Source organism: Copadichromis virginalis, linkage group LG14, assembly GCF_057382275.1.
Source record: "Copadichromis virginalis isolate Kocher_CV1m ecotype Utaka linkage group LG14, C_Virginalis_male_GT1.1, whole genome shotgun sequence".
Lineage (NCBI taxonomy): Eukaryota > Metazoa > Chordata > Actinopteri > Cichliformes > Cichlidae > Copadichromis > Copadichromis virginalis.
Genome location: NC_140631.1, coordinates 34,637,654 through 34,651,715, shown reverse-complemented (window position 1 = coordinate 34,651,715; position 14,062 = coordinate 34,637,654). Strand labels below are relative to the sequence as shown.

At 37.3% G+C, this 14,062-nt stretch overlaps 1 protein-coding gene across 1 annotated transcript in view; it reads right to left on the bottom strand.

Annotated features, from left to right (window-relative positions):
* Positions 1–13,305, bottom strand: part of LOC146694429 (SR-related and CTD-associated factor 4-like) — a 29,815-nt gene extending 16,510 nt beyond the window's left edge. The window contains exons 1-16 of the mRNA XM_085430598.1: positions 13,069–13,305; positions 11,353–11,436; positions 10,655–10,699; positions 10,394–10,555; positions 10,189–10,306; positions 9,337–9,470; positions 9,076–9,222; positions 8,684–8,757; positions 5,606–5,693; positions 5,324–5,407; positions 5,104–5,183; positions 3,065–3,234; positions 2,402–2,502; positions 2,194–2,307; positions 1,925–2,081; positions 1,746–1,837 (exon numbers count right to left, since the gene is read on the bottom strand). Coding sequence (XP_085286724.1) covers positions 1,746–1,837; positions 1,925–2,081; positions 2,194–2,307; positions 2,402–2,502; positions 3,065–3,234; positions 5,104–5,183; positions 5,324–5,407; positions 5,606–5,693; positions 8,684–8,757; positions 9,076–9,222; positions 9,337–9,470; positions 10,189–10,306; positions 10,394–10,555; positions 10,655–10,699; positions 11,353–11,436; positions 13,069–13,098 — 1,680 coding nt within the window. The 5' untranslated portion in view covers positions 13,099–13,305. The remainder of the gene's footprint in view (positions 1–1,745; positions 1,838–1,924; positions 2,082–2,193; positions 2,308–2,401; positions 2,503–3,064; positions 3,235–5,103; positions 5,184–5,323; positions 5,408–5,605; positions 5,694–8,683; positions 8,758–9,075; positions 9,223–9,336; positions 9,471–10,188; positions 10,307–10,393; positions 10,556–10,654; positions 10,700–11,352; positions 11,437–13,068) is intronic.
* Positions 13,306–14,062: the final 757 nt, after the last annotated feature.

Here is a 14,062-nt window from a genome sequence, read left to right as displayed (position 1 = left end):
GGTATGGCTTTGACGTTCCCAAAAAAGGCCAGGTTGGAGACTAAAGCAGCGGTCCCCAACCTTTTTTGTGCCATGGACCGGTTTATGTCCGACAATATTTTCACGTAAGGTGTCGGGGATAAAGACAACAAAATAAAACCAGTACCAGTATAAAAAAACAATACAAAACAGGATTTATTCATAACACACGTGAAAAGACCCAGGGAAACCGAGTTAACGATAAAAAAAAAAAAAAAAAAGATAAAAACCGATAAAAACCATAAATTTCACACCCGCGCCTCAACTCCCACGGCCCAGTACCTAACGACTCACGGACCGGTACCAGTTCATGGCCCGGGGGTTGGGGACCGCTGTTCTAAAGTATCTATGGATAACTTGACAAAAAACGTTTTGCATAAGAATCAAAATGGTAACTAAAGCTTACAGAGGCCTGAAGCATAACTCAAGCATAAACACATTACACTGCTTTTTCACCTTCATGAAACAAAACTGTGCATATAAAAAAAGAGTAAAAACCATGGTAACTGTAGGATGCAGATGCCTGAAGCATAAACACATGATAATGTTTATTCCCTTCTCGAAGCTCAACTTTGTGCATGCAGATTTAAAACAAGGGCTAAAGTGTAAGCTTACTACAAATTTCTTTTAAACACAACTAACAAGTTGCATTTACATTTATTTCCTTTACAGGTTATTGGCAAAATGTATGCCAGAGTAGCAGTCTCACCACTGAGAACAAAGCTGATAAGCACTTTTTCCCTGGTATTTGTGCATGGTACCATCTGACCTTCAGCCCACCAGTTGTGATTTTACCAGAAATAAGCACAAGTCTGTGATGTACTCCAGCATGTTTATGTTGTACATATTTTGCTTTCACTGTCTATTTCCTCACCATTTACATTCCTGAAGTGCTCAAAAACTGCACTTTACATTCTGCACATAGACACAATCACCACTGGAAGGTAATTATCTTGTGTTGTGTATCGTTATTGTATATTTGCTACACCACAACACTACAGTAAACCTGAAGGACACAGCCAGTGTTTTCTAAACCAGTTTTCAATGCCAGCTGGTTCTTGGTCTCCCTTGTGCTGCCAAACGATCAAACAACCGAAATTGTCCTAAATCTGGTCATTTAAGAAAAACATCTCATACATTTTTAATCACACCCCTAAAGATCTTTAAGTGCTCCTTAAAAAAGTATGTTTTGACCTACACACAATGTAGCAATGCACAGCAACATACTAATTCTTAGTTTTTTCTCTCATCTTTTTGATATTTTAACAAATGTTTTCATTTCATATTTTTTCCATTTCCTTTCCTCCTTCCTCTTACACCTGTGTGCAGTAGCAGGGGCAGCGATGATGTCTGCATTCTCCCAACATCAGCTGGTTGCTTAACACAACTCCACCCAGCCAGCTGTATCCCATTCTCATGGTGAAAGTCATTATAAATGCTTTAACACACTGAGCAGAACTTAGAAATGAAAGAAATGTGAAACATGTTTCTTTAATATTCTGCCTTCTCTTAAATAATTTATTAAATCTTCAACGCAGTGATGTGACTTTTTAAAAGACGACAAAGAGGATGATTCAGATAGGCTCCACTACTCATTGTTCAACAAAAATTTATTAGCTTTACAGCTTTCACAAGAAAGATTGTTAAGTCTTTCTTTAAGACCATTAAACCCATAAAAAGAACACTTGTAGTATTAAAAGGTGTTTAAGGACTGCAATCAGCATTACCTGAACATGAGCAGAGACGATTCCATCTGGTACACTTTCCAACACTCCATTAACAGCTGCCTGATTGTTGATGTCTTTGGTAATATTCCACTCTGCAAACAAACAAAAAAAGTACAAAGTTTGTATATTCTTGCAGCAGGTGAATTTTGCTGAAACTCAAATAATGGCTAATTGTTTACCTGGATTTAGTGTTTCTACATCCAGCATACCACCTTCGCAATAGCTCTGCAACTCCTCAACTTTGACTTTATTCCAGGGGATGTAGGTAACTCCTCGCTCCACATCCCAGAACTTTTTGTGAGCAGGTTTTATACCTTTATTCAAGGCCCAAGCAATCTAGGGAAGAATGATGTTTGGTATAATAAAGTTATCAAATAACACTAACAACAAAAAAAAAAAAACCTACTACAAAACTAATACACAAATGGAAATTAAAAACATTGCATACCTTAACTGGTTTCTGATTGACTTTGTATGACCCCCTACTGAGTTTGTTCAAGGCTGTGTAGGCATCTTGCCTGTGAACCATAACAATATAGGCACAACCCCTTGGAGGAATCATCTGGACACAAAAGGTGAAATGCATTAAGATCATTGAAGCTTGAGTAAATCAATAATGTTTATAAGCATCTCTGACATGAATTGTCCAAACTTACATTGATGGACTCAATCTGCCCAAACTCTTCCAAAAGAGACATTACATCAGACTGCTGGGTTTTCTTGTCTAACTGTCCAACCCAAAGTGTAGTACTGCAAACTATAAGCAAAAAGACAGAATAACTAATTACATTAAAGATCCAGGCTTTTAGATTTTTTTTTTTAAGCAAGAGTTCACACTTAGCTCTAAAATGTATTGACTTATATAACTCATGACTCCTGAAGCCACAGATTTTGTAAAGATGAATTTATACAAAAGAAATTATTCTAAGAAAATTACAATACATACCCCTAGTAAACCACTACTATAGACTACTACTATATAAAGAAGTTCATTAGGTGTTCTGATGTACAAGAAAATAATCCCCATTACAAAATACACTTCACCAAAATAAATGAATAAGTAAAAAAAATATCCCACTGAGCTCACATAAAATAATCAAAATGTCACCTTAAACTTTCACTTTGTCTGCAGTGAATATAAAGCTTTATGGAGTTTAAAGATACTGCACATTTGAATCTCTTAAATTAAATCGGCTTCTCTCTTCTGGTTTAGACAAGTTGATACAGTAGCTGCAAGTGAAACTGAGTAGTGATTCCTGGAGCTTTATGCACGCCATCATCTGTGACATTTAGTCGTGTTTATTGGTTTGAGTACATACCACTGAGCGTCTGACTCTTTATGCTGGAAAGACCTTTTTGTCTGCGCTCTCTGTCCTTCTCTCTTTCACTCCTATCCTGAGAATGAGATCTCCAGCGCTGTTCTCGGGAGAGGGAACGCCTTGACCTTCTTGAGCGAGATGAAGATCTTGATCTTCTTCTCCTTGGAGATCTGAAATACAAAAGAATAAAACCAGTGAACACTGTTTCAAAAATAATCCAATTCCCCAGGCGAAAACAACTCTTTTCAGATGGAAAGAAATGACAAGATGACCAGAGTGTTTTGGGACTTCACTGCTTGTAATTTGTGCTCAATAATGCATTGAGGTTATTAAATACTTTCCTGGTCCACTATAATATGAAAAATATTTACATTTATTTAGAATTTTGGTAACTGTAACACATGTTTAAAGGAGTAATACAGCAATGGCTTTCTGATTTTGGCAGGGATAGCCTAAAGTTAGTATTGACCTTGTTTCCTACACAAAAAGACTTTTCCATAGGCTTTCTCACCATCTCCAAAAATAACAGTCTATGGCTTTGGATGTAAAATACTGATGTTAGGCTATATAAACCACTGTCTCATGAATCATGACTCGTATACATGTAAAACAAGACAGATTTGGAGTATTCTATGGACTCTGACCCAAACACAATTATATTTTGACACAAGATGTAGCATTTTTTTCAAGGAATGAGAAAAACTATTCAGAGGTAGCCAAGAGAAAATTCTTTCTTCTACTTCACCCCAAATATTTTTGTCTAAACCTTGGCATTGACCGGAAAAATTAGGCAAATAAATTCACTGACTTTGAAATGAGGGCACCCGCAGCATAAAAACACAACCTTTCAGTTTTAGGGCTTTATTCTTGTGTCACTCTATGAACACTGAAATACACAACTCTCAAAAATCAATTTGCACAATTTTAACTGATGAGCAAAGTGGTTACCTGGAACTAGGGGTGGGCGGTATAAACGGTATATGGTAGAAACGATATAAATTTGGCCAACGGTAGAGATTTTGACCATACCGCATGTTGATGGTGGCATCAAGCTGCGCCTCTTTTGGTCGAAAGCATTGCAGCGGTTGCAAATTATGCCAGGCGACAGTAAAAGTGAAGAGGCGAATCAGTTTTGGAATATGGGGAAAGCCAAAAACTGCGCTACCTCCACTTCCATACCATTGATTCATTAATGCTGAATTCTCTTGCAGCTGCTCTATTCCCATGTTGTTGCAGTATATTAGAGACTAACCTCGTATTGTGGATGGATTATCTCAGTTGTTCTCCTAACTGAAGTTTGGTCCGTTTATAGCATCCTGCCATGTGATTGCATTTGTCCTTAGCCACCAGAAACCCTCATGTTAACTTTTATCGAGTGGAAAAAGGTTAGCTTCACTGTGCTAATGTCATGCTAACATAGTTGTTTTGCTAGCGATCACGTAGGACATCAGTATATACCAGCTAGTCCAACTTCAGTAACCCTACAGAAGCCATTGCTGTTTAGTTTTCTGTCTTCATATATGTTGGAAGTGATAGCAGAGCTGTACGTTTGAATTTTTTCAGAAATCTCTCGGTCAGAACATGGTATATCATGTTTAGGTGGAAACTAACTTCCTGATAACTTCTAACTCTGTTGAATTTAATAAATTCTGTTTTCATGGATGCCAGGATGTTAAACTTAATTGTTACACTTGGTAAAGCAGCAGCGCTGATCATTTTATTAAAGATGAAGAGTTTAGACAGCTTTTAACTCTCAGTGATGCTGCAGTGTTCGTTTGACTTTGGGACCTGAAGCAGACGGCGTTTTGGACCCAGATTACTCCGCGAGGCTCCTGACTATGGCAGCCGTAATGCTCCGACAATCCATCAAGCAGTGCGGCTTCGTAGCTTACCAAAGTCGTACGAAAACATTTTTGACAGATTTCTGCGTGTAAAATACGTTATACAGAAGAAAAGAATATATCGAGATATATATCGTTACCGCACATGCTTCAAATTATACCACGATATGGATTTTAGGCCATATCGCCCAAACCTACCTGGAACCAGATCTGGATCTTCTCCCATGGCCTCTGTGCCTGCCTTCCCGCCTCATAGATAAATCTTCTCTTGAACTTCCCTTTAGGAGAATGACAACAAGACAGGTTTTTTGTTTATTTTCCACAGTTCATAGCATAGGCCAAAATAGAAATGTTCCTACCACTAACTATGACAAAGTACGTGTGAAACAAAAAGTTTACGTTCAAGACAAATGCTTACCTGGGATCGAGAGTAAACCTCATTTGTGGACTGATATCCATCTGGAATCATATGATGCTCAGTTTGACTCATTCCACCACTGTGCTGGATCGACAAAGAGACAGCCCCAGAAAAGGAAGTGTTAAAAAAAATAAATCTTAAAAATAAAAATCACCAAACAAAAAATTTTGTTTAGCATGACAGAGGGGGAAAAAAAAGCAATTTGATATATTTGCAAGAATATGAAGAGAAAACGTCTGAGAGGCAGAAAAGTAATCATATAAAACTGTTATAGACGGGTACCTTTATATCCTCAGTCTGACTCATCATACGCTGATTAATATCTGTGTTGGGCCCCAGACCAAGAAACTGGTTCATCACATTTTCAGGTCTGTTATGACAAAATACACACTCCATATTACAAACACATGTGGTAAATGTACTAAAGTAAAACAACACTTAACCTAACTGTGATCATAGGCATTTTTTGACTACAGACACTTACACATAACACATAAACCAGTCAATAACATGATCAAAAACATCTACATTCAACATGGGATTTTTAGTTTTAACTTTTGTGTTGTGTGCTCTGATTCAGTGGTGCACAAGTACATTTTAATTTACAAGAGTAATGGGCAACTTCAGCTGTATAAACTATAGCATTATGAGTGACAGTTTTGGTGGACACTAGTTGAACAACAGTGTGGTCAGCGTGCTCCTCCCTATACCATTAATTCACACACTCACTTGAGCAAGTATCAAAGTAAAAGTGCTTTCATTTTCAATTTCTGATATTCACTGCAATGCACTGTGTTTTGTCTCTTCCTATTTGGCTAATACTGGTCAACCACAAGATTACTCTCAGCGCTCAGGCTCTGCTACTCAGTAGGATGCAACCACAGACCGTGTGCTGTAGTCACACATGCATACACAGATATATAGCATGTGTGGATAATGTTGAGGGGAGTGATAAAATGTGCAAATAAAGCACAACCTTTTAAGTCAAAACAAGCAACATAGCCCACTACGCTTAAACCATTTCCGCACAAATATCTCAACACAAAGCACGGAGCATTCACCCGACGGCATGTACGCGGACATGCCGGGTGCTGAAGACTAGGGCTGGGCCATATTATACCGTTCACGGTAATACCGGTATAATGTTAGGCAACGATAGGAAAATGAAATATCGCGATAGAATGGGAGTAAAACGCGCATGCGCAGTGCCTTTGTTTTCATACGCACATGGCCGATTGTTGAGTGAAACAGATGAACCAGAATTGGTTTGTAAAAATGGTGCAACTTCAGTGATGTGGAACTGGTTTGGTGTTTGTCCGTCAGATACACGACAAAGCACATTTTTTTTGCAGAACATGCAAGCGGCCGTTGTTATTGTCATATTTGTCGGACTAAGATGCTCTTAAATCTGGGAGTAATCTGGCTCCTAAACTCCGTATTCTTCAGGTCAAACAACACTGCAGCATCACTTAGAGTTAAAAACTGTCTAAATTCTTTCATCTTTAATAAAACGATCAGCATTGCTGCTTTACCAGGTGTAACTATAAAGTTTAACTTCCAGGCATCCATGAAAACAAAAGTTATTACATTTAACGGAGTTAGAAGTTAGCAGGAAGCTAGCGGAAGTTAGCTCGCTAGTTTCGCTAGTTACCTAAGCATGATATAGCATGTTCTGACTGAGAGATTTCTGAAAAAAATCAAACGTGCAGCTCTGCTATCACTTCCAACATAAATGAAGACAGGAAACTAAACAGCATTGACGTTTGTAGGGTTACTGAAGTTGGGCTAGCTGGTATATAATGATGTGCTACGTGATCGCTAGCGACACAGCTATGTTAGCATAACATAAACAGTGAAGCTGGAGGACGAACACTAACACTTTTCCACTTATAAAAGTTAACGTGAAGGTTCTTCATGGTTAGAGACAAATGCAATCGCATGGCAGGATACTGTAAACGGACCAAACTTCAGTCAGGAGAACAACTGAGATAATCCATCCACAATACGAGGTTAGTCATTAATATACTGCAACAACATGGGAATAGAGCCGCTGCCAGAGAATTCAACATTAATGAATCAATGGTACAGAAGTGGAGGAAGCAAGAAGAATGAGTTTAATAAAGTTTGATTTATCTGACTGCTTTGTTTCGCTTAATGTGCCTTATAATCCCGTGCACCTTATGGTCCGAAAAATGCGTACTGCACACTGCAGTTTAATGTTGCAAAGCACCTCTTTTTAACTTCAGTGGATATTATACATGGTTATGCTCAGGATATGTCAGCCCATTTCTACTGGAAATGCCTTTTGGTTAAACTTTCAGCAAGGAATTTGCATTTGCACTGTTACATTTTTATAAAGCTTTAATGTACATAAAAACCAGCTTCTTGTTTAAGTGAAAATAAATGGAAGGTTGTCTTTTTGCGCTAGTAATGTTGTGGAGTTGTATTTTGTCTCGCATCAATCATATCGTCGGTTATATCGTTATCGCAAATTTTCAAATATATATCGTGATAAATATTTTTGGCCATATCGCCCTGCTCTACTGAAGACAACATCTCACAGATTCTGAAGCTGCAGGTTTCGTCACTCTCCAACTAAAATTCATTGAACCAGCAGAAAAAGAATATCAAAACTACGCTTCACATTTGATAAGCATTGTCATGAATTCGCTCTTACTTTACTTCTTATTTCTTTCAGCCAGTGTCCAATCAGAAATCTCTATTTTCTGCATTATTTGCTTGCATATTACACACCAGTCTACCGTTGAGTACAGTGCTGTCAGCTGCTGGTTTTTGTTTTGTTTTTCCAAAAAATGACCTCCGACAAGAAAGCCTAATATCTGCTGTTCAATACCGAAGAAATTTCAACTTTTACAAATTGTACCAAACCACAAAACACTTAGCTATGTCTCTAATAAAACCTCTAACTTTGCTCTGCTTCACTTCAGCAGCATCAGGTAATGTTCATCTGTTGGTTCATGGTTTTCTTCAGTTTTTGATCTACTGAAGAATATTTTTAAGGGGGTTAACTTCTATAAAAAGCTACGGCAGCAAAATCTCCTTAATACTTTCCTCAGTTACTTTGACACAAAGGCATCTGCTGTGATGCTTACACCTCTGATGAAGTCTCACAAGTGTCAGCTTTGTTTTTATACATAGATTTTATAAATGGATATAAAAATATATGGATATTTACTGATAAATGATTATAATTATAATATTTCTGACGGAGTCAAAACGGAATTGAATCAAATCGAATCAGGATCTTGTAAATCAGAATTTAATCAGTTATAGAAATCAGTGATGATACCCAGCCCTACACACATGTGTAAAAGCACGAGTACATTTTCAGAAACTCACTGTGAGTGAATGTTGCCCTCAGTAGCCATTGTGTCTTCAGGTTCATCATCATAGTCAAATCGGTCAAGAAGTTTCTGGAGAAAAATATACAAAATGTTTTGAGGATAGGGACACAACTCCTTTTTGTCTACCCTAAAGCTGTTTACCAACCACCATTAAACAACAAAAGTGGAAATGAACACTAACAAGCAGGTTATATCACACCAATAAAATCCATATAACATGGTGAGATTAGATGGTGCTGTACAAATGGGACAAATATGCAAAGTCGACTGCAGCCATCAAAAAGTTTTGTATAGAATTTAGGAAAACAAGGCCCATTGTGTCTTTGGTTGAAATGCCAACCGCTTGTATTTATTAAACAATTATGTAAATGAGAGCTGTGCCAGTACCTCAGCTAATGAGCTTTTCTTTTCAGTGTGTGCACTGTATGCGTTGAGCTGGGCCAGTGGGATCTGAGGCTGTTTTGGTATGTTGTTTTCAGTGGTGGCTGCTAGGGTCTTATCTGCCTGCTGGATGTTCTGGAGCATCCTCTGCAACTAGAAAGAAAAAAAGGAAAACAAAAAAACAAACAAACAAAACAACAGGGGCCATTTAGACCTAACACAACATTAGTTAAACTGCTGGAGGACATAAACCACATTATTACTTACCTCCTGACCATGTGGAGACTGAAACAGCTGTGCCACAGCAGCTAAGGCATCAGGACTGGGTAGCTGGGGGACTGTAGGCATGACTGGAACATTACTGACAGGAGGCCGTGTCTCTGGTTGGGGCTCAGTAGGAACTGTTCAGATACAATAAAACAGCTTGTGTCTGCATGATGAATTAATACTAGGGATAGGAAGTGAGAATTGGTTCCCAATAGCTTAATTTCTTTGAATGTTATTCTGCTTGCCTAACAATTCCACATATTGGTTACACTTGCACTTCTGCTACAATCACCAGATTTCAGTTTGGATTTATTAATTTATTTTTTCCAGTACCAGGAGAGGAAAATAGCAGTGTAGTCTGTAGCATGGATGTGGCCATTACCTTTATTTTTATTGCTCAAAAAGACAAAAATTCAACAGTAAACTGCATACAAGACAGAAACAACTGAAACCACCTAGACAGACAACATGCTAACGTTAAGCTAGCCAAGAACAAAGAGTGATGTTAAAGGGCTGGGCAATGAATGCTGACCTCGGGCCAGTAGCCAGACTTACTTTTTTGAGTAATGACCCCAAAAATGATCACCACAAAGCAGGGAAATGACTCCAACGTGCACAGTTGTTTGACAAAGCATGCAATTAATTAAAATGTTGCTTAGCGATAGTGGTGACCCTCAAAACAGAGAGAATTAGCACCCAAGGAGAATCAATAAGTAATTGAATTGATAAGTGATATCGATAACTGAACTGGAATCGCTAAATTCTTAGGAATTCCCCCCTCCCTAATTACAACATAATTTACTCTCAGATAGTTAAAAACACTGCCCAAAGTTCCACTACCAGTTCTACTACCTTCCACAGCAGGGCGAGGTGCAATAACACCATTTGCCATATCCATTAGAGGCTGAAGGATGTCCATGTCAAACACACCATTCTTCTGCCACAGGTTAAGGACACGGACAATTTTAGTCTGAAAAAGGGGGGGGGGAGAAAAATCTATGAGATTCTTTTTAAAGCATTTATTGTACTTATATAAATTACTTGAAACACAAAGTACCTTGTCATCCTCTGGGCAGCGATAAAGGTTTTGAAAGGTCTCTGTGAAGTTTTTCAAGAATCTTGGACCAAATACATCCTTGTCAACACCAAACTGATGGCGTGATTGGCGAACAATGGAATCAACCACATATAAACCAGGAACTTTTAACTCAGGCTTGCACTGAAAAGAAACAAAAGAAATTACAGTCCGCAACTGTAAAATGCACTTTTATCTAAACTTGGCAACATAGTAAAGATTAAACGGCTGAATAATACATACCTTCTTAATGAACTTTTCAACAATCTGGACAACGTGTTTGTAAAGCTAATGAGACAAAAAAAATATTTCAGTCACAGGATGACTATCAAAATGGTAGCATAAGACAAATAAAAACATGCTGTTTTGTGCTAAAAAAAAAAAATTCTCATTTACTGCATGATTTCTGTAATCAGTCGAAAGAGTCATCAAACACTTCAACTACTCTTCTCAGCTGAAGCTTCAAAAACAAAAACAAAAAAACCCCCAAAACAAGTGACACCTCATTTTGCCAAGAGCAAAACTTCTGATAGGGTAAAGTAGAAAACTCAATATGCTTAAAATATATGTGGAATAATAATATTCACCTCCCCAGACCTATGACAAAACCGTTTGCTCATAGTGATTGCCTAATGTTTTTATTAATATCATTATTACTATTATTATTCACACACACAGGCACAGATATAGACTAATAGAGATATACATGTGTGTATATAAAGTCTCTACACTTAAGATATTATGATTATCATTAATTACCACACACAACTGAAGCATTTTGTTTAAAAAAAATATAAAAAAATAAAAATCAGAAAGTTAATACACATAAACCTACAGTGTTTGTTTGTTAAGTTTCTTTGTGTAAGAACCACAACCTTGGGTTTTTTTCTAAATATTTGCTCATTATGCATGATGGTATCCAACAATAAAATTCACTTTACCTTGATAGCCTTGATGGCTGATTTTGTTACAGACATCATTTTAGCACGGGATATTGGCGGCTTCATGTCAATCATGGAGAACAACTAAGAGGTAATGAAAGAGGAAAAATGTAAAATTAGTTCATTTTAAAAGAGAAACTGGCATTCAATTATACTAGATATGTGGTGTCCTTTATAAAACAAAAGGACAAAATAATAATCAAATGTAGCAACAAATAGACCATTCAGTAACAGGAAAACCTCAAAACTAAAAAAACAAACAAAAAAAAAAGTCTTTAATAAAAGTTTGAAAATTTATATTTTCCCCTCTGGTGCTGTGATAAGTGGCAGCTTGTTACAGCAGTTCTCTTACATTTGCTTTTTTAATTTATTTGGATATAAAGTGATACAGTTGATTTTCCTTTTATGGAAGTCTAGTCAAGTCAAGTTTTGCAAATCTACTTTTGGGGTTTCTTCTCAGTGTACTGTTAACAATGGAGAATCTTTATCAGCTGATCACACTAGTTATTCTACTGAGCAAAGTGAAGACTGTCGTCCTCATGGTGACAGCAAGGTTACAGGATTTGATCTAAGTGGAGAGCTCAGAGAATGAAATATCAGGTCTGCTTAAGCTATCATCATGGTAAATGTGAGGTCCAGGGACAATAAAATAAATACAAGCTTGATGAGGTGATTAAAACCCAGAGACAACAATGAGTGTAATATAACTTTTTCACAGAGACAATGCCAGACTCACACTTCCCTGACCATAGTGTGAGTGAATCTGGCAGTAGGACTTTCTGAGCAGATAGTGATGTTAGTGCTGACACAGCAGTCAATCAAATGATCATATTTAAATCCTCTGTAGACTAACCTCTGCACCACTTACTGGACAGACAGCACAAGACTTTCTCTAACATTGGCTTCAGGTCTGTAGCTTTTTAAAATTTTACAAAATTATTCCCATCTATGAAATTGTGCTGATCTTTTTTTCTTTTTTACAGTTTTTACATTAATGTAAAGAGTTCAGTATCTTTTTTGTACAGAAAGTTTACTCCAACATGACTGTGTATTGTTAAATTTTATTTATTAATACTCTTTAATCATATCTATGCTTTAGTATAGTACTTAATTTTCACCAACAAACCAACGCTAACACAACAATATGCAAGACATCACATAAACGGCCACTTGAGTTTTCTAAAGCTGCAACAAATTTAAAGAATACACAACTCAAAAGTGTTACTTAAGTGAGCCGATAATAAACACACTTCAAGTATACAAAACATTAAATAATCCAGTAGCCTTTATGAAAAGCTTTGCTTGCTTAACTCGTTGGAAGCAAAAGTAAATATCCGAACACCTTTAGGCTAATGTGTTAACGACAGCTGTATTTCACTAATTCTACAAAAGTGGCGTATGTCCCTACAACAATCATTGATGGCCTGTGCATCTTTATAAATAAAGTAGAGTAGGGCTAAGTTAATAATTAAGCTACATGATTACTCAAAGGCCGTCTAGGATTAACGTACTAGCATCAAACTACAGTTAAGCTAATGCTTAGCAGATACAATGTTTACGTTGCAACTGGACACTAAGCTGGCATTGTCCCCATGGGAAATAAATAATAACCACTAATATTAAGTGTCAAATAAGAAAATAACTGGCATTCGTTAGCTCTGGCATTATATTTGCTTTTGGCTCGTGGGACTTAAGTAAAACATGAAAAAACTTTACCTCCATGTTGAAGGCGTTCACTGCATCCATAACGACTGGTTAATGTTGAAAGCCAACTGACTAGTCTTTATATTTGATTACTTTACCTTGACCATAACCACGCGCAGCTTCACCTAACTATAGCATAACAACCACGAGCATCGGGAAGCTTTATTTTCCTTTCGACGTGGACTAACCAAAGCTCAGCTAAGCTAAAAACTGCTGCTAGCTTAACGGTTCCACCCTGTAGACAGCGCCTGTGATGTCACGAGGTAATGCTGCCTTCACAGTTATCGGAAAATTTGGCGTCTCCGTATGTTTCTACAAAAATCGTTTGGATGACTTTTGGAAGCATTTTACTAAAATTAACTGATTTTCGGACCTATCATGCAAAGGCAAAATGAGTATTGTTCTGAGTTAAACTGTTCATAGGGAATTTATGACTGAATCCACAGTAGACGATGAGAAGTGACAACTGTAACAGGTGAAATTCCCACAACCTGTCTTGTGGGGTAATGCACTTTTGGCCCGGCTTTAGATAAGTCGCAGTTTATGGGCAAACCTTTGGAATGACGACCATGTGCCCAAAACTGTCAGTGTGAATACCTAGTGCCCTTTATAGACGAGAACAACTGTCCACAATCAAACAATTTCCAGTGTCATAAGTTCAGCACGACTTATTAGAGCTGGGTTCTTTAAGTCCCTGTGTACTCTACATATTTCAGCATGTCTGCTCCTATTTTTTAACATAACTAAAATAAAGATGGAATTATATGTACTTATTAGCAAACTGTTAAAAATAGCATCTAGTATACTGATTTTTTTTTTTTAATTTCCAATGATTTTATAAAGACCAGAGCCAATCAAGAAGTTGTTTGTAATTCAGCACGAAGCACAGCAGGCGGCGCTCATGACATGGAGTTAAGCGGCTGAAATGAGCGAGACACATTTTATTTTGGTTAATACCGTATCAATGTTGTGTGAAATAAAAGACACCGTGGAGCTATTTTTTTCT